This window comes from Paroedura picta, chromosome 1 (genome assembly GCF_049243985.1).
Source record: "Paroedura picta isolate Pp20150507F chromosome 1, Ppicta_v3.0, whole genome shotgun sequence".
Lineage (NCBI taxonomy): Eukaryota > Metazoa > Chordata > Lepidosauria > Squamata > Gekkonidae > Paroedura > Paroedura picta.
In genome coordinates, this window is record NC_135369.1 from 142443895 (window position 1) to 142464798 (window position 20904).

At 42.8% G+C, this 20904-nt stretch overlaps 1 protein-coding gene across 1 annotated transcript; it reads left to right on the forward strand.

Moving 5' to 3' along the window:
• The first annotated feature begins 10000 nt into the window (after positions 1 to 10000).
• Positions 10001 to 15619, forward strand: EEF1A1 (eukaryotic translation elongation factor 1 alpha 1). The gene is made up of 8 exons (XM_077306695.1): positions 10001 to 10220; positions 11255 to 11443; positions 13003 to 13182; positions 13365 to 13661; positions 13868 to 14018; positions 14242 to 14498; positions 14593 to 14827; positions 15218 to 15619. Exons 2-8 carry the CDS (start codon positions 11300 to 11302, stop codon positions 15340 to 15342), a joined length of 1389 nt encoding a protein of 462 aa, XP_077162810.1. The 5' UTR covers positions 10001 to 10220; positions 11255 to 11299; the 3' UTR covers positions 15343 to 15619.
• Positions 15620 to 20904: the final 5285 nt, after the last annotated feature.

Here is a 20904-nt window from a genome sequence, read left to right on the forward strand (position 1 = left end):
GATGCTGCACTTTGTGAGCAGCTTGAGAAAATATCCAAGCGGCAGGACCTTGTCATCATGGGTGACTTCAATTTCCCAGATGTGTGCTGGGAAACAAACTCTGCCAAGCGTCCTCAGTCATACAACTTTCTGACCTGCCTGGCTGACAATTTCATTTATCAAATGGTAGATGAACCCACAAGAGGTTCAGCCATACTGGACTTAATACTGACCAACAGGCAAGAGTTGGTGGATGAGGTGAAGGAGGTGGGGACCCTAGGGGGAAGTGACCATGTCCTCGTAGAATTCCTTTTGAGGTGGGGAGCCAAGGAAGCTTGTAGCCAGACGCGGATGTTGGATTTTCGTAGGGCAAACTTTAATAAACTCAGAGACATGATGAGTGTCATACCATGGACGAGAATGCTGGAAGGGAAGGGAGCATGTGAAGGGTGGGCGCTACTCAAACAAGAGCTATTGCATGCTCAATCAATGACTATCCCAGAAAGACGAAAACACTGCAGGAGCTCTAAGAAGCCTATTTGGATGAACAGAGAACTTCAAGAGGAACTAAGAAAGAAAAGGAAAATGTTCAGGAAATGGAGGGAAGGACAGAGCTCTAAAGAAGAGTACCTACAGGTTACTAGGCACTGTAGATCAATCATCAGAAAGGCCAAAGCTGAGCTAAGATTGGCCAGGGAAGCCCATTGTAACAAGAAAAGATTTTTCAGTTATGTGAGGAGCAAACGTAAAATAAAGGAGGCAATAGGCCCACTGTTGGGTGCGGATGGACAAACTCTAACGAAAGATGCAGAGAAAGCAGAAAGGCTTAGTGCCTATTTTACATCTGTTTTTTCCCACAGGTCAAAGTGTTTAGGCACATTTAGAGATGGCCATAGCCAAAGGATAGTGTCTGGGTGGCAGGTTAACATGGATAGAGAGGTTGTCGAGAGGCATTTAGCTGCACTGGATGAGTTCAAATCCGCTGGTCCGGATGAAATGCACCCGAGAGTACTCAACTTTCCAGAGAACTTGCACAGCCCTTGTCCATCATCTTCGGAACCTCTTTAAGGACTGGAGATGTCCCGGAGGACTGGAAAAGAGCAAACGTTATTCCGATCTTCAAAAAAGGGAGGAAGGATGACCCAGGAAACTACAGACCAGTGAGTCAGACCTCTGTTGTGGGGAAGATAATGGAGCAGATATTAAAGGGAGCGATCTGCAAACATCTGGAGGACAATTTGGTGATCCAAGGAAGTCAGCATGGATTTGTCTCCAACAGGTCCTGCCAGACCAACCTAGTTTCCTTTTTGACCAAGTAACAGGTTTACTGGATCGGGGAAATTCGGTTGATGTCATTTACTTGGATTTTAGTAAAGCTTTTGACAAGGTTCCCCATGATGTTCTGATGGATAAGTTGAAGGACTGCAATCTGGATTTTCAGATAGTTAGGTGGATAGGGAATTGGTTAGAGAACCGCACTCAAAGAGTTGTTGTCAATGGTGTTTCATCAGACTGGAGAGAAGTGAGTAGCGGGGTACCTCAGGGCTCGGGGCTCGGCCCAGTACTTTTTAACATATTTATTAATGATCTAGATGAGGGGGTGGAGGGACTATTCATCAAGTTTGCAGATGACACCAAATTGGGAGGACTGGTAAATACTCCGGAAGATAGAGACAGAGTTCAACGAGATCTGAACACAATGGAAAAATGGGCAAATGAGAACAAGATGCAATTTAATAAAGATAAGTGTAAAGTTCTGCATCTGGGTCAGAAAAATGAAAAGCATGCCTACTGGATGGGGGATACGCTTGTAGGTAGCACTGTGTGTGAACGAGACCTTGGGGTACTTGTGGATTGTAAACTAAACATGAGCAGGCAGTGTGATGCAGCGGTAAAAAAGGCAAATGCCATTTTGGGCTGTATCAACAGGGGCATCACATCAAAATCACAAGATGTCATAGTCCCATTGTATACGGCACTGGTCAGACCACACCTGGAGTACTGTGTGCAGTTCTGGAGGCCTCACTTCAAGAAGGACGTCGATAAAATTGAAAGGGTACAGAGGAGAGCGACGAGGATGATCTGGGGCCAAGGGACCAAGCCCTATGAAGATAGGTTGAGGGACTTGGGAATGTTCAGCCTGGAGAAAAGGAGGTTGAGAGGGGACATGATAGCCCTCTTTAAGTATTTGAAAGGTTGTCACTTGGAGGAGGGCAGGATGCTGTTTCTGCTGGCTGCAGAGGAGAGGACACGCAGTAATGGGTTTAAACTTCAAGTACAACGATATAGGCTAGATATCAGGAAAAAGTTTTTCACAGTCAGAGTAGTTCAGCAGTGGAATAGGCTGCCTAAGGAGGTGGTGAGCTCCCCCTCACTGGAAGTCTTCAAGCAAAGGTTGGATACACACTTTTCTTGGATGCATTAGGATGCTTAGGGCTAATCCTGCGTTGAGCAGGGGGTTGGACTAGATGGCCTGTATGGCCCCTTCCAACTCTATGATTCTATGATTCTATATTCTCTCATGTGGAAAGGAATTTGGATAAATGTGTGTGTGTGTATGGGGGGTGATCACATAGATGCTACCTCTTTTCCCAACTGCAATCCCCTCACAAGGAGGTGATCACCAAATAAGAGCTGCTAGAAGTAAACACAGTGGCATGTTTGTTTAGCTGTTTTGAATTTGAGAATGGGCTAGTGTTTTATGTTCAGGACCGAGATGAAACAACACTGTTGGTGTATTTGACAAGCAGAGGGAGAATTGGCAGTGGGAGAACATGAGACAAGGTAAGGAAAAGAGACACTTGTTCGCTTTCTTCTCTTTCATGCCTCTCTCAGCCAGAGCATCTACTCATTAATGTCAATGTGCCATCAACCTGCAAGTGCTGGTATTATCAAGGTGGCCCATGACAAAGCAACAAGCATGGGAGGTGGCCTGGGAGGATAAGGAAAATGATATAAATTGTGTTTTCTTGTAAACTTGGTGCAGCACTATCATAGGCTCAGTCAGTGAAGGGGAGTTGTCATATTGTCTACAGAGGTCCCCCCCCACCCCCAGACATTGTTCAGAATTCATGTTTTACATGCAACTGGCATAGGGCACCTGTGAGAGATTTGAAATTCTTTTGGAGTATCAACCTGCTACCCAACAATTTACCTACCAGAGTTTCTCAAGGTAGGTTTTGGCTTTGACATTGGTAAAAATGAGCTCTTGAAGCTTTTCATGGCATTGAGGTAATCTCTGTGTTTTTGATTCTGGAGGAGTTAAATATCCATGCTGAGGCTCCTGTGTCTATGGCAGCTCAGGGGTTAATAATCATGGAATGTCCCAAAATATTCCTGTCCTCACACCTTTGGCAGGTTTCTGACAGAATGCCTTCTCCCATATGAACTTGCCTATTCACTGAGATTAGTATGAGTGACTCTGCTCTGGACAAAACCAAAAAGGAGGGGCACTTTAGAAGGTGGACTTTATGGTATTATACCCCATTGAAGTCCTTCCCCTCCCCAAACCCCACCCTTTTCAAGATCCAAGCCCAAGCAGGCCTGTAGCTAGTCTTCCAGGGCACCAATTGGCCACTGCGTGAGACAGAATGCTAGACTACATAAACCAAAGGTCTGATCCAGCAGTGCTCTTCTTATGTTCTCTGAAGCTCTGGAACTTTCTCCCTGGGACATCTGCCTGACTTTTGCTTTACGAGAAAGAACATCTGAGATAGAGCAGGAGTTATCAGATATTTCAGTATCTCTAGTCGTAAAATGAAGGTGTTAGAAGTATGCCTCATCCAGCTACTGCCAGTCCAAACTCACCTAGGGGAGAGAATGTATTGGAAAAGAGGAAAGAAGTACAAATTGTATTTTTGAATGTAAGTCACTTTGAGGATTTTATAATTGAAAAAGTGATACACTAATGTATGCTAGCACCTGACAATTATTGTTTGTTTAATTTATGTTTGAATATGCTAATTGAATCTGTTTGGGATTTTCTCACTATCTGAGGATTCTAATCTGTTTTGATGTTGGTCTTCTTGGGTTTACAATTAATCTATATATGGTTACCTTTTTTTCTCTCCCCCTGCTGGTTCATTTTTATGGGGGGGGGCTGGATAAAATACTTGTTATTGCATGGGATTACCATTAAATATCATTGTGAGGTATTTGGGACAGTATTCCAAAAAATACCTGCCAGAAATACCTATCTGCAACATCATGCAAGCCCATACTTGTACTGTGCAGTTATAGTGTTATCACCTCTGATCTACTTCTAGATTAAAATGCCTTTTCTTTCAGCTGTTGTTTGTGGCCGCATTTTGTGAGGCACTGTGCTTCACTATTTTTTTTTTACAAGTGTAAGTATCTCTCATAACAACAAAGAACTAGCAACCACCAGATGTTTGGGTGGGGGGCAGATACAAATGCATCTGCACCATTACAGTTAAATATATTTTAACAGAGAGTCTCACAGATTAGTAAAAGTGATTAAACAACACAATCCTATGAATTACTTGGAAGTAATTCATAATCAATTCAAAGCTTGTTTCTGGATAGACATTAGGAGGGGTGTAAGAGATACATTAACTCTAGACCAGTGGTTCTCAGCCTGGGGATCGGGACCCCTTTGGGGGTCAAATGACCCTTTCACAGGGGTTGCGGCAGGGCAAGCAGCTTGGCCGGGGGGGGCGCCATCCACACAACAGCCTTGCGGGTAGATCGAGATAGAGCATTCATCTGTCTGGAGCGGCAGAAAAGAGCAAGATTGGCATAGTGGGACAAGAGGCAGAACTGAATTTAGAAATCCTGGGGGGGGGGAACGATTTATATACAATCATGAACAATGGATCTTCATATCATTGGGCAGTTTGGAATTAATTTCTGTGAAAGAACACTTGCATAATTTTATGGTTGGGAGTCACCCCAACATGAGGAACTGTATTAAAGGGTTGAGGCATTAGGAAGGCTGAGAACCACTGCTCTAGACAACATAGAATTCTTATGAAGACTGTGACACAAAGCAAAGGCCATCTGCAACTGAATTTAAAAAAGAGTAATCCTTTATCTGAGATTCTTCACCTAGACATAAATAAAATTACAATTTGGCAATATCCTGAGGTTATAATTTTGGCACAAAACGAGGGGGAACATCCTATGGTTGTCAGTAAGACCGTTTATGCACTGGAGGTTTCATGCTGGGTTGCAGGCTGGAGTTTTAGTCGTGGCAGGTGGCCCCACCTCTTCCTGCACCCACACGGGGGAGCATTTGGCCCAGTGCACCTCATCTGCCCCCTATTTGTGTTCCTGCATGAGAGCTGGGGCAGTAAAGTGCCCAGTGCATAAACGGTCTAAGGGAAAGCAGTGTTCTAATCTGTACTTAAGGTTGCTCACTGGGGGTGGGACATGGCACTGACCATTGCTAGCATTTGTTCTGCAGAAATTGGCTGTTGAAGCTTTTAATGGCATGAACTTTATTTATTTATTTTAGTATTTGAATTTCTATCCCACCACTTTCCATAGACTTGTGGCGGGTTACATAAAAATAGATAAAACCCCCAATAAAAACCAATCAGCACTCCCCTTAACAACAGCTACATATTATCACCGACAACTGTATATCAGGCTACTTTTCAAGGCAGAGAAACCGGGAACAGTAAAATGTTGGCAACAGTATTCTGTACTGTTGTTAATCATCAAACTTGCATGGAGCAATGACTGAACTCTCTCCTTCTTGCTGTCCCTTATTTCTGAATGTGCATTGAGAGTCTCTGTCTAATCTTTGCTTTCTCTTATAGCTAGAGAAACATTTGTGTTATCCCGCCTAGATTAATATCCATAGTATATAAAAGGTAAAGGTATCCCCTGTGCAAGCACCGAGTCATGTGTATATAATACTTTGTTAATAAGATTCTTAACTAATCACTTCTCCTTCTGCCTCTCCTAAAAGTTTAACTACATAATAATGGAACAGAAAACATACTAGGTTGCCAACTGCCTGGAGAAGAAACATCCTGTTGTTTAATATAGGCTGACTAGGATGTTACCAGATCATCTTATTTACCTCCTTGTAAAACATTTCAGTATTAAATGTAAAAACATTTTAGTATTATATTACTGACAATGTTCTGAGACTCATCTTCTGGAACAACAGAGATAAGTCATTATAGATGCAAGCAATTGTATCTCCTCCACATTCATTCCACAATAATGTTCATTTTTCAGGTGCCACAAGAACTTGTGTGGTACAGCCATTTTTTTTTCTCCTACTGGTGGAATCTGGTTCATCTTACAATGGAAAGGCTTCTCCATTAGTGAAAGTCTGCTAGTACAAGGGTCTGTTGCTTGGAGAGCACAAACTCTGATTCCAGTCCTTAGTTATTATTTCCTAGATAGTTTGCTTAGAACTTTAGTATTTAATGACTGTACTTTAGGGTTTTACTCCCTTCAGTTCAGGAAAGTATGAGAGCAAATCCACTGTTCTTGAAATAGGTTTTATTTTTAAGCACTTTAAAAAGCCATGTCCCTTTCATATCAATTTAATGTGTAAGAAATAAGCACTTGAAGCTTTTCATGGCATTGAGGTAAATAACATCAGCTGGTAAATAACTCATTAGGTCTCTAGTAAAAGGACAGGATCTTGCCCCCTCCATATCTGTTTGTGGCAAATGGGCAATTTACTGCCCTTAACTTTTTTGGTCCTAAGCTTTAAAAAAATTAATATCAACAAGATCAGGATAATCCTAATTACATTAATTGGTGATAACCACAACACTTTAATAAATATGGTTGCCAGGCTTTCACTCCAGTTTATTTAAATAGGAATAATTGAAATATAGCAAAAACACAGCAACCCTGTGTATTAAATGTTAGGTTTTTCAATAATTTCTTCCATGTTATCAAAATTCCACACATTTTGTATAAAGAGGAACAATTTAAAAAATCCCTGTAGCTCCAAAAGTAACCCTCAATAGTGCAATGTATGAACAAGGAATTATTAATTTTATCAACTTATAGGCCTATGCTTACTGTGTATATCTTTCACTAAATATTTGTAATGATTAGCATTCATCTGAGAAACCGAAAGGTCACCTTTAAAATAAAATGATGAAATGCATTTGAGCAGTTTAGCTGAATGTGACTTACAGCATAATCTTAAGTATATTTACTTGGAAGCAAATCTGACTGAGTTCAGTAGGCTTCAGTCTGTAGCTTTTATCTTGTGAAATATTTATGATTGCTTTCAGTATGGTTTCCTTAGGGAACAACTTGCTTAATGTTTTGTTTATATATATCTATTAATTTGTAATGCATCAGGGGAAGCATGTAATTGAATTATCTCAATAGTACAAAATCATACTGCAGCCAATGCAATCCTTAAATTTACCTAGAAGCTAAAATGACTAACTGAATCCAGTGTATTTTGGACCACAGGACTTACAGGGAAGGACAATAATGCTAGGAAAAGTAGAAGGTAGCGGAAAAGAGGAAGTCCCAACACAAATGCTATAAATGAAGCCATGGCCTTCTGTTTTCAAGACCTGAGCAAGGCTGTTAATAGGATGTCTAAGAAGTCCTTGAGTTGGAAGCAATCTAAGGACACTTAACACTCAAGGCAGATCTTCTGTGTCTTCCCCCTCCCCGTCCTAATAAAAAAGATGCTATTTGAATGATTGTAAAATTAATTTGTCTTCAGTCTAAGAACATTTAACATTTCCTTGCCCTAAACAAATTGTTTGACTTTTAAACTTTTACTTTTTGCCATTGCAGTTGCTCCAGGAAGCATCTTTCTGCTCCAACTTGCATGCTGTCATTTTTGTTGGATTTGCTGAGAGTTTAGTGATCAAATGAACACAACCATCACTACCAACATGCCTCTTTAGAACTTGCACAGATGCAAGGTTAGCTTACTTTGAAGCAATCATTCAATTTCAAGTTCAGGTATCTACGCCGGCCTACCCTTATCCTTGATCCAGAAACTGCAACTAGTCCAGAACATGGCTGTGAGGGTCCTCACAGCAACACCTCAGAGGTCCCACATCCGGCCCATCCACCAGCAGCTGCACTGGCTCCTGGGTGAAATCCGGATCAGGCTTAAGGTGTTGGTTATCACCTTTAAGGCCATATGCGGTCTGGGCCCAGTATACCTGAGGGACTGCCTCTCCACCTACACTCCTCAAGGAGCCTTGTGCTCTACTACTTCCAACCTCCTGGTGGTCCCTGGCCCCAAGGAAGCCTGCTTGACCTCAACCAGGGCCAGAGCTTTTTCCATTCTGGCCCACACCTGGTGGAATGAGCTCCCAGAGGAGATCAGGGCCCTGACAGAACCTAAACAGTTCCACAGGGCCTGCAAAAGGGAGCTCCTCCGCCAGGTATTTGGTTGAGGTCGACCAAACCACCGCTTCCAGTTGGCCCTCAAGCTCTCCCCCTCTACGACCAACACTAATCGGTTGCCCACAGGGTCCTGTAAGAGTTGAGCTGAGGCTCTCACAATTTCTATTTTATGGTATTATTGTTATGATCTTGTTAAGTTATTATTGTTATATTACTGCTGTTACTGTTACCTGTTACCATGTTTTAATTATATCCTTCCCTGTTTTCTGTAAACCATTCTGAGCCCTCCGGGAGGATGGTATATAAATATAATAAATAATAATAAATAATAATAAATAATGTACATCAGTGGTCCCCAACCTTTTTATCACCAGGGACCACTCAACGCCGGGGACCACTCAACGCCTTTTACTGAGGCCCGGTGTGGGGGGGAAGTTTACTCCTCTACTCTCAACCACTGCCCTAATGCTCTCTGATCGCTATGGTAATGTTTAAACATCCCTTCAAAATAAGATACAGACACGACACAACAATGAACATAAGGAACATTTTATTTTCATGGAAATTTTAACTCATGACAATGACAAATCAATGAAGTAAAGGGCCGGGGGAGAAGGTGTCCTTTGGGGCCCACCTCCAATTAGTCGAAGGACCACATGTGGTCCACAGCCCACAGGTTGGGGATCGCTAATGTACATGATTGAGTTCAAATGGGCTTACTCAAGTGTGTGGGAGTGTAGGCTGAGGGGAGGGTAAAAGGATAATTTTGTTAAGCCAGCTGGTTAAATGTGTTTACATTTTGCTGAAATCAATGAAGTTAGGTTTTAATTAACCTAGTCCCCATTTTTATGAAATGACCACTAAATAGCACTTGGATCAGAACTTGTGATTATAAATTGTGCATAAAGTTATTTTATTAGGAGATAATTTTACTGGCATCAGTCATGGAAACAGATTATGGTACAAGTTGAGTACAGTAAAAGACAAGAGTGCCTTTTTATGCCAGTTTTGACTTTGCTATTTTGTATTGCATTCAGGTTTCAAAACATAAATTAAAAAACACTTTAAATGTCTTATTCCTGAATGTAAGTTTGTAGCTATCATGGCAGCAGGGCGAGAACTACAATGTGTACTTTTAAAGGCAAAGGCAAACTTTTTTCCTTACATTACTTTTCTAGCAAGTAGCCCGATTACTAAGTAGGGAAAGGGCTACTGGTGATGGTTGAAGAGGAATGAGAAATTCTATACAGCGTGGGATTCACTGAAAGAAGAAATTAGTGAATGGGCGGATGGCGTAGGTCTGATAAGAACGGGCATGTGTGGCATAGACTGAAGTATGTTTGAAAGGAAGGTAGACATGATGAGCTGTATTTGCTAAGCCAGCACCGAAGGGCATTAACTAGGATCCCAGTTCCTGCGTACGCCCATTCTTCTGGAGAACAGCAGGCGTCCTAAAGCTAACTTTACGTCAGAAGCAAAGGCATTTAGGGGAGCAGGTCGGGGGCAGCCGAAGCGTGAGCACGAAAGAGTCCGGCGGAGGGGAGGAAAAGGGCTCTTTACAGGGGGGGAGGGGCAGGCGCCCCTGAAGCCGGGACGGTCCAGTTTACCCCTCCCCCTTCAACGCAGATAGGGGCTGTCTCCAAATTCTCCACATTTAGCAGGAACGGATAGGGGGAGGGCCTGGAGCTCCAACTGCTTCCGTCGCAGGGGAAGGAAAGCACGCTTCTGTAAGGGGAAGGTTATTTCCCTTCGTCCCCCGGGGAGCGCTCTTGGCGGGGAGGGCGGATGAGCCAGGAGGCGGCGCGTGGAACTCTGGGAGCGATGACGTATGCTGAGGCCACCGCCCTCCCGGCTCAAGCTATATAAAGAACGTTGCTCGCCGCTTCGGTCTTTTTCGCAACGGGTTTGCCGCCGCTTCAGAGGTAGGATGCGCGCGTGGCCGGGCCGAGGCCGTCGCGAGGGAAGGGGCGGGGCGGAAGCGGGCCTGAGGGGGGGGGGAGGAGAAGAATAGAGGCGCCTCGTCCTCGAAGGCCGCAGAGGGGCACGAGGGCGGTGTCGTTTCGGGGGGGGGGGGACTGAGCGCGCGTGAGGAATGCGGCCTGCACTTCATCCATGTCTCCTCCGCCCACCCGGGGAAGCGTGGCGTCTCCGTGGCCGAGTGGGAGCTCGCCCGCCCTCGACGCCCTTCCCCGCCCCAGTGGAGAGAGCGGCCCTTGTCGCGGCGACACACGAGGCGGGAGTGGGAGGCGGCGGTTGCGGTCGTGGCAGGTGTGTCCTCCAGGCTCCCACCCTCCGCCGCCGCCGCCCAGCTCTTCTCTGCCGCCCTCCCAGGCGTTCTCGGGCTGCCCCCGCCCTTCCCTTCCCAACTCGCCCGTCGAACTAAGTTAATTCCAGCCTTTTCTTAGACTTTTTCTCCTCTTCTTCCCCCGCTCCCCCCCCGCTCCGCGCTGTTAAAAAAATGGCCGCGGCTGCCGCTGCCGTCACAAAATGGAGGACGCGGGCGGGGCCGACGAGTCGCTCACCCCCCCCCCCCGGCGGCGGCGCGTGCTCCCTGCCTGCCTGCCTGCCTCCCTCGCGCCCTGCCTCGACACAAAGGATCCGGAGCCGCCCCAGCCGGCCTCTCGCAGGGCCCGCGATGGCCGCGCAGTGACGAAGAAAGGGGCTTCGGGTCCACGAGGTGGAGGTCCTCCTCGGCCGCCTCCCCCTCCTCCCACCCTCCGGCTTAGAGGTGGGTGGAGCTGCCGTACTCGAGGCAGGCCTGGGCCTAGTTCCGCCCAGCCTGGCTGTGTCCTTCAGAGGACCGACGGTAAGCGGCGCTGGAAAGTGGACCTGCTTAGCTGAATAAGATTTGGTTGGGTTCCTTCCCACACAGAGACCAGACAGAACTTGTACCTTCTCCTCTCTGCTGTTGTAGTTAATAACTGAAGTGCTTTTAAATCTTTTTTTCTATCCCAAGGTGTTTCATCTGAAGTGCGAGAGAACCATCCACTAAAGATCTAAAATGGGAAAGGAAAAGACCCACATCAACATTGTTGTCATTGGACATGTCGACTCTGGCAAGTCTACCACCACTGGTCATCTGATTTACAAATGTGGTGGCATTGATAAGAGGACCATTGAGAAATTTGAGAAGGAAGCCGCTGAGGTTGGTTTCTTTACTTGAAATATGTTGTGCTTAATTTCCATAAATGTTTTTGTTCAGTTTACACAACGAAGCGAAGAGAATTTTATCACAAGAATTATCAAGTTTTGTAGTTAAAACTTACTTTTTAAAGGTAGTTTTGAGATTATTCTACAACGCTGTCAACATTTTATTCTGAATTGTTTGGTTTGGGATCTCTGGATTACCACTTTAAATTTTTCAGGTAGGATAGAGCAGGATCATAGTTTGATTCTTTCCTTGAGAGCTATTTTTTGAAGTTAAAAGGGAATTGCATGATTTGGAAAAGGGTTTCTACTGCAGTTCCTCACATGCATTTTTTGGAACATGAATAAAGTACTCTGACAGGTACTTAGGTTAATGGTAAATGTGTCCCTTATATTTACAGGTAATACTGGAGCATTAAGTAGATAGCATTTACTTGGCTGTTCTATGGACAGTTGAAGAAAGCCAGTAAAGCACCTGATTTGGGATAAAAGGTTATGGTGGAATAGAAGAGGTATTTGGGGATTGAATACCAAGCCTTATCTGTTAAACTGGGTATATCCAACACAGACAAATTTTCATTGATATTAAATGCTTTAAGATCCAAAGAAAGCAACCATGTTCTCAAAGTAAGCATGATATGTGTGAATGGATATTTTGAACAAGTACATTTTAAAATTCTTTTAAACAGCTCTGTTGAGTATGGCAATTGTTGAACCTATTGATTGTATGTGGGCTGGAGTGAGCACACTTTCTGGCTCCAAGAAGGGGGCCAACCTTCACCTAAATGTAATTGATAGGTTGAGGGATAACATTTACCTCACAAAGATTAGGTAACTCATCACCTAAGGCTCTAGTCTTTCCACTCAGTCATCTTTACTCAATTTGGATCTCCTTTAACCACTTGGCTGCAGAACAAAGCAGTTTCTGAATAGGTAAGCCTGAGTGTTACCACCTTATTGATTCTAAAACCACCATCCCTATAACTTAATTGGGACATTCACAATATCCCATTTTCAATACTAATCCGTTTGAACTAGAGTCAATACGCTGGGCTGTTGTTCTGGCATAAGCAAGCTTGACTGATGTAAGTCTGTATTAAGTGCTGCCAAGTTGTTTCCAATTTATGTGATCCTATGAATATCCTCCAGTACAGTCCTGCTCAGGTCTTGTCAACATTTTATTCTGAATTGTTTGATTTGGGATCTCTGGATTACCACTTTAAATCCCTGTGTTAATTGTGGGGATTTTGTTAGTGGAATTGCCCCTTCAATAAGATTGGAGAATGCCTAGGAGAGCAAATGAAACAACTTGGACAGGCTGACTATTCAGGAGTTGCAATGTTAGGAAGTAATGGATTGAAGTGTCACTGGGCTGGACAAGTGAAACCGGTGTGGAATTTGTCACCATATGTGCCAAGTGCCTCTTTGCTAAATATAAGTAGTATTCCGTTTCACAACATAGATGTGTGTTATATTTAAAGTCTGTTTGCTGACTGGCTTAATCATTTGAGTATATTTTGTATGCAGCACATTGATTCCTTTGTTCTTGATGTCTAGATGGGCAAGGGCTCTTTCAAGTATGCCTGGGTTTTGGACAAGCTGAAGGCCGAGCGTGAACGTGGTATCACTATTGATATTTCACTGTGGAAATTTGAAACCAGCAAATATTATGTGACCATCATTGATGCTCCTGGGCACAGAGACTTCATCAAAAACATGATTACTGGTACCTCTCAAGTAAGCAAGCAAAATTTTAGAACAAGCCTTAGGGCTTTTTGGGATGGGATATTCTACTGTCCCATGTATAGCACAATGAGATGTCATCGTGAGGGGCAGTAAATTAATACATTTAATGAAACATAAATATTGTGTTAGTGATTAATTTGTAATTATGTTTTGTTTTAATTGACTTTTTACAGGCTGACTGTGCTGTCCTGATTGTTGCTGCTGGTGTTGGTGAATTTGAAGCTGGTATCTCTAAGAATGGGCAGACCCGTGAGCATGCCCTTCTGGCCTACACGCTGGGTGTAAAACAGCTCATTGTTGGTGTTAACAAAATGGATTCTACCGAACCACCATACAGCCAGAAGAGATATGAGGAAATTGTCAAAGAAGTCAGCACATACATAAAGAAAATTGGCTACAACCCAGATACAGTGGCTTTTGTACCAATTTCTGGCTGGAATGGAGATAACATGTTGGAGCCCAGCTCTAACGTAAGTCACATTTCCTATATAGATGAGATTAGTCATTTTATGACTATAATGTATGATGTTGTAAACTGTTGGTCTCTAAGCAATGAGGACAGAATGAATTTAATAAAACATTCTCAAACTAAGTATTGGATTAAATTCTCACTTATTTACAATGTTTTGCTGGATAGATGTTTCAGGAAAGTACTATATGTGGTGTTCCTTTGCAGATGCCCTGGTTTAAAGGATGGAAAGTGACCCGCAAAGATGGCAATGCAAGTGGCACTACACTGCTGGAGGCTCTGGATTCTATCTTGCCACCAACTCGTCCAACTGACAAACCTCTGCGTCTTCCTCTTCAGGATGTCTACAAAATTGGGGGTATGAATTAAAAGAAACTTATATTAAGGACAAGCAGCAGTAAAATATGCAGTGAACCTTTGCTTCCCAGTGCAAGCAATATGAACAAAGAACTTAATCATAAAACTCAGGGCACATGTCTGTTTCTTTAATAGTGGTATCTCATCCCTGTGTTGCCTATTGCAGATGGCTTATGCCCAGTAATTTGCTGCCCATTTAGTTAAAATTGCTTTGTTTTTTTCAGGTATTGGTACTGTTCCAGTTGGCCGTGTGGAAACTGGTATTCTCAAACCAGGCATGGTGGTAACATTTGCCCCTGTCAATGTTACAACTGAAGTAAAATCGGTTGAGATGCATCATGAGGCTCTAAGTGAAGCTTTGCCTGGTGATAATGTTGGTTTCAATGTCAAGAACGTATCTGTTAAAGATGTTCGTCGAGGAAATGTTGCTGGTGACAGCAAAAATGACCCCCCAATGGAAGCTGCAGGGTTTACAGCACAGGTATTTAGCAGAAATAAAGTATTGACATTCTTGGTAATCTTTGATCAGGTTTGCAGCAGTGCTAAATAGACTAACTTTTAAAACTGTTTAATAGGTTATCATTCTGAACCACCCTGGCCAAATTAGTGCTGGCTATGCTCCCGTGCTGGATTGCCATACTGCTCACATTGCCTGCAAGTTTGCTGAGCTGAAAGAGAAGATTGATCGTCGTTCTGGTAAGAAGTTGGAAGATGGCCCCAAATTCCTCAAGTCTGGAGATGCTGCCATTGTTGATATGATCCCAGGCAAACCCATGTGTGTCGAGAGTTTCTCTGACTATCCTCCTCTGGGTGAGTATCATCAGTTCTCTAACTTCAGTCTTCCTATTCTCTGGATTTTTAAAAGCTTTTGGGGGGGCTGGGGGGTATTTTTTGTTACAGTTGCTGTGTGGGGGACACTTTGCTTAGGTAACCAGTAAATACTGGCTATGTTAGGGATAGTTTTGTCGCTAGTCACCAGCTTCCCTTGACTAGAGGCCAGGGTAGCAAAACACACTTGAAGACTGTTCTGGCTATAAACAGCAAGTAGAATGCTGTTTTGTGTTACAGTGTTATTACCAAGGGGAATGACATGGGTGTGGCTTTGACCATCGTTTTTTTAATGCTGTATAAAAGTTGGATTGCAATAGCATGAATATTGTGGTTATCTGTTTAAACGTTAACTGAATGTTTCGTTCTCAGGTCGTTTTGCTGTGCGTGACATGAGACAGACTGTGGCCGTTGGTGTCATCAAGGCAGTGGATAAGAAAGCAGGCGGTGCTGGCAAAGTCACAAAGTCTGCCCAGAAGGCTCAGAAGGCTAAATGAAAATTCTGTACATCTGCCACCTCAGTCATAATCAGTGGTGGAAGCATGGTCTCAGAACTGTTCGTCTCAATTGGCCATTTAAGTTTAATAGTAAAGGACTGGTTAATGATAACAATGCATCGTAAAAGCTTCAGAAGGAAAGGAATGTTTGTGGACCATTTGTTTCGTGGCAGTTTAAGTTATTAGTTTTTAAAATCAGTAACCTTTTTTAAATGGAAACAACTTGACCAAAATCTGTCACAAATTTTGAGACCATTAAAACAAAGTTTAATGCAAAGTCTCTGTGTTTTTTGGGGTTGATAGTTACATTTTGGACTCTTAAGTAATTAACTTGGGCTTCTTGCACTTAAACTGATAGAGAAGGTTTAATTTTTTTTGCCCTGTGTGGCGTGTTAAAAATTTCTGGAAGTATTACAACACAAAAAGTGCTTAGGTGACAAAAAACTTAATTTTATGCCTGTGCCAATGTTCAGAACTGAGCTGTGGTTCCACAGTCCAATCCTATGCAGTGAGCATAAGGCCCTTGAAAAATAATAGGTTTGCAGCCTTAATAGCTTCAAATTCTATATTTAAGAAAGCTAAGCAAATAGTGTTACTTATTCCTTGCAATTCGAGCTATTACTGGTGTAGTTGTGACTTGATGGTCTGATGAATTTATTGTAAGTGTTGCTGGTTTGATAGCATTCTGTATTTTCCATATATGAGGATTTAGAACTCTTCTGATTAGTATTAAGCTGGTAAAAATGCTATGCATTTAATTTGTTCAGAAAAGGTTTGTGTCTTTTGCAAGTGTGTTGCTGCTAACTTTCAAAGTTCTGAAGAACTGGGCTCTACTATGAGGTTTGATTTTGTTGTTTTTAGCTTAGAGGTGGCTAAAATCATGACATACAAGCTTCAAAAGTACTAAGTACAATTGGAAAGAACTTGTTTGTATCCAGCTCATCCCTGATAGAAAACTAGCAAATATGTGATGGTATTCTGACTTAAATCCGTAAGATTAAGATTTTAGCTGCTATGCTAGAAAGGGGCTTTTAAGTAAACACTATCAAATTGTGAAGACATTCCCAGTCAATAAAACCTTAGCTGTTCTAGTAGAAAGCTTTGTTGTGGTACATTCCAGTTATAACCAACTTGCTGTGGCTATGTTCTCTGACAACTATTGGGAAGGAGGGAAAATAAATTTCTATTGCAGGTTTTTGATCATTTTTAGCAGCATTTAAAATTCAGAAATGTAACGTTCAATGGGTAATGCTGTGTGAAATCACGTCTTTCTGTATTTTGTACTTCAAGCCTTTTAAAATGAACATTTTGTGTAGTAAAAATGTTACCAGTTAAACAATTGCTTGATAGTATAATTAAAGGTAACATGATTCTGTTTGGTAACTCTGACGCCAATACTTACAAGGAACAGCGCTAAACAGACCTAAACTTCAAATTTATTTGCAGGTTTAGAAAATAATCCCATTAACTTACCTTCTTTATGAAAAACCAAAAATAATAAAACCAGAAATTACAAGGCTATAAAAGCCTGGATGATATAATGCAGTAAAATAGCATACCTGCTTTCAGCCTTAGATTTTGACATTCCAAACCAAAATCATGGCAGTTTAAGCAGTGAATGAAAAAAGTGAAAAAAAAACATTTACATTGCTCATCAATACAGCCATAAGATAAGGAATTGGCGTTTGCACCAGTTGCTTGTCAGCATTTTAAGTCCTAAAACTTGATACCATTTGCTACCTGGGTGAAAAAATCTGGGATATGCCAGGTGTGCTGCTGAAGTGGCATGAGAAGTAGCAGATAGGCAAAGTTTACGAAGATGGGTTATGTACTAACACCTTGATAAAACATTACATTTTGGAAACTTGAAACATGACCACTTATGGGAGAGAAAGCAACATGGGCTATATATGTACTGTACTAGATCTTGGAGCAAACTGGGTATTTGAGTTGGCCTGTGCTATATACCACCTTTGATTATTAAACCCAAATTAAAAGAAGACATTGGTCAGTTTATCTGACAATTCCTTTCCTTAGTATAGTTTTGCTTTTTTAGTTTTCAACAAAATGTGATAGTAAAATTATGTTGGGTTAATGGAAAATGCTAACTTTTGTAAGCAAACAGACTTTAGTTTCTTCAATAAATTTTGAGTCTAGAATTACTTGACTTCTATGGGTGGTTTATTTTTCAGGTAGGATAGAGCAGGATCATAGTTTGATTCTTTCCTTGAGAGCTATTTTTTGAAGTTAAAAGGGAATTGCATGATTTGGAAAAGGGTTTCTACTGCAGTTCCTCACATGCATTTTTTGGAACATGAATAAAGTACTCTGACAGGTACTTAGGTTAATGGTAAATGTGTCCCTTATATTTACAGGTAATACTGGAGCATTAAGTAGATAGCATTTACTTGGCTGTTCTATGGACAGTTGAAGAAAGCCAGTAAAGCACCTGATTTGGGATAAAAGGTTATGGTGGAATAGAAGAGGTATTTGGGGATTGAATACCAAGCCTTATCTGTTAAACTGGGTATATCCAACACAGACAAATTTTCATTGATATTAAATGCTTTAAGATCCAAAGAAAGCAACCATGTTCTCAAAGTAAGCATGATATGTGTGAATGGATATTTTGAACAAGTACATTTTAAAATTCTTTTAAACAGCTCTGTTGAGTATGGCAATTGTTGAACCTATTGATTGTATGTGGGCTGGAGTGAGCACACTTTCTGGCTCCAAGAAGGGGGCCAACCTTCACCTAAATGTAATTGATAGGTTGAGGGATAACATTTACCTCACAAAGATTAGGTAACTCATCACCTAAGGCTCTAGTCTTTCCACTCAGTCATCTTTACTCAATTTGGATCTCCTTTAACCACTTGGCTGCAGAACAAAGCAGTTTCTGAATAGGTAAGCCTGAGTGTTACCACCTTATTGATTCTAAAACCACCATCCCTATAACTTAATTGGGACATTCACAATATCCCATTTTCAATACTAATCCGTTTGAACTAGAGTCAATACGCTGGGCTGTTGTTCTGGCATAAGCAAGCTTGACTGATGTAAGTCTGTATTAAGTGCTGCCAAGTTGTTTCCAATTTATGTGATCCTATGAATATCCTCCAGTACAGTCCTGCTCAGGTCTTGTAAACTGACGGCTGTGGTATTTATTGAGCCAATCCACCTTATGTTGGGTCTTGCTCTTTTCCTAGCATGTTTTTTTCCAGTGACTTGTCCTGTTGTAATGAGACTAAGTATTGATAGCTTTAGCTTAGCCATTTGCTTCTAGGGAGAGTTCATACTCTAGTACCGGTGAAATACTCCTTGCTCTTAAGAATGAGCTGGAACCAAGTAATCAGCTTCAAACTCTTCTAACACAATGGGTGTCCATATCAATGGTCTCTGTGGTTATGTAAGCCTTAGGAAGATTCTACAAACCACAAAATATAACTAATCTGGAATTTCAGATTACTTTCAGAAATAAAAAGCCAGTTTCCTTTGTCCATGCATGCAAGAACTTTCAAAGGGAAATGACAGTTTATTTGCTTCATTTCCCCCCTGCCCTTCCCAGGTACACATTGTTCTCACAACAGTCTTGTGAAGGAAGCCAGTGACTGTCCAAGGTTCTCTCGAGCTTCCTAACAAAGTGAGGACAATAACTGGAGGTCTTGGCATACCACCCAGTGTGGTTATCTTCAAAGTCATAAGGCACTTTTGATTTATGCTGCATATCAACATGTATTGGCAAACCTAATTGGCTGTTTGTTGACATTTAACATTGAAATAATTGTTACAACCAATCAGGAATGAATAATAAGACTCCTCAAGAGGAACTAGTACATTAAACCTTTTTAAGGAGTTTGTTCTTATATGCCACTTTTCTCTACCCGAAGGAGGCTGAGAGAGCCCTCATACCACTGCTCGCCACGGCGAGCCCAAGGTCACCCAGCTAGCTGCATGTGGAGGAGTGCAGAATTGAACCCGGCATGCCAGATTAGAAGTCCACACTCCTAACCACTGCAAACTTAAAAACAAATTCAACGGGGAAACGCTTGCATTGAGGGAGGGGGTGATTCCAGTGTTTTTGGTCTGTCTAATGGAAGTAATCACATCAGCTAAGCCAGAGGACCAACATGGCCAAAGTATCCTGCACTGTGCTTGTTCAGTGCCACCTTGTGCCCACTGAGGTGTATGACAAATTTGGTTGAGTTTAGTAGGTATGGCAAGCTGCATTACTGGTTTTTGCACATGTTCACATAAATTGCAATACTCTTATTACAATTAGGTGATAGGTGATGAAACTGCAAACTCACTCAATTTGTTTACATCCATAACTCATCTGTAACTGCTCTGTGGGAGTGGTATAAATAAAATGTTAAGGACAAGGGGACTGAAAAGTGGAAGGTGCAAAGCACCTGCTGATTGGGCCCTCCGCTTGTCAGTCCAGGGCCCAGGGGCAGCTGCCGATTGGCCCCTTGGCCCCGGACTGACGACTTGGGAGGCACGAAGCGCCTTCCAGCCCGCCCACCCCCTCAACCTTGCCCCCCTTTGCCCCACTGCCACCATTACGAGGCTGCCCATCAACACGCCAGATGGGCGGGCAGCCTTCTGAGTCGGGCGGGTGGTGGTGGGGGGCAGGCTTCGGGCCGGGTAAAGGGGCAGCTCCACCGCACCACAGACGCGGCGGGGCTGCTCCTTTGCCCAGCCCGGAGGCGGGCGGGGGGAAAGAGGCCTTCTAGCCCCCATTGTATCCCCACATACAATGGGCTTTACATCTAGTTTTTCATAATGCTACAAACAGGAACCTGCAAGGACTTTGGGGGAGGGGCATCTGACTTTCCCATGTATCCCCTTGCCTACACCTTTTTCCTTCTTGCCTGTTCCTGTAGCCTCACCTTTCCCTGCTTCTTCTCAGCCTCTTCTTTTTATCTACCCCCATCTTCAACAATATTTTATCTGCTTTCCCCTCCACCATGAGGACTCAAAGCAACTTACATCACTCTCCTGTCCTCCATTTTATCGTCACAACTACCCAGCCGGGTAAGTTAGGCTGGGAATGTTTCCAAGGCAGTGAGATTTGAACATGTCTCTCCCCAGATCCTAGTCTGAAACACTTAACAACTATGTGACACCAGCCTCATAGGGTGGCTTATGTTAAACTCCAGCAAGCAACCAGTCTTGGCTGAGTCCCATAAATTAGCGTTCCCCAACTTGTGGGCTGCAGACCACATGTGGTCCTTCGACTAAGTGGAGGTGGGCCGAGAAGGACGACTCCCCCCCCCCCCGGCCCTTACAACACACTTTGGGTGTCATTGTCTCCTATCACTCCCAGATGGGACTATCTCGTTGCAGAGAAACAAGCTCAGGGTTCCCATTGATTGGTCATTGTCGTGAGTTAAAATTTCTATGAAAATAAAATGTTCCTTATGTTCATTGTTGTGGCATGTCTGTATCTTATTTTGAAGGGATGTCTAAACATTACCATAACGATCAGAGAGCGTTAGGGCAGTGGTTGAGAGTAGAGGACTAAGCTACCCCCCCCCCCACCGTGCCTCAGTAAAAGGC

Bases quoted from the DNA above. Each gene is read 5' to 3' on its own strand.
- EEF1A1 (XM_077306695.1), top strand. From the start codon at position 11,300: ATGGGAAAGGAAAAGACCCACATCAACATTGTTGTCATTGGACATGTC. The intron at 11,444-13,002 runs GTTGGTTTCTTT...CTTGATGTCTAG, and splicing joins TTGAGAAGGAAGCCGCTGAG to ATGGGCAAGGGCTCTTTCAA. The intron at 13,662-13,867 runs GTAAGTCACATT...GTTCCTTTGCAG, and splicing joins TGTTGGAGCCCAGCTCTAAC to ATGCCCTGGTTTAAAGGATG.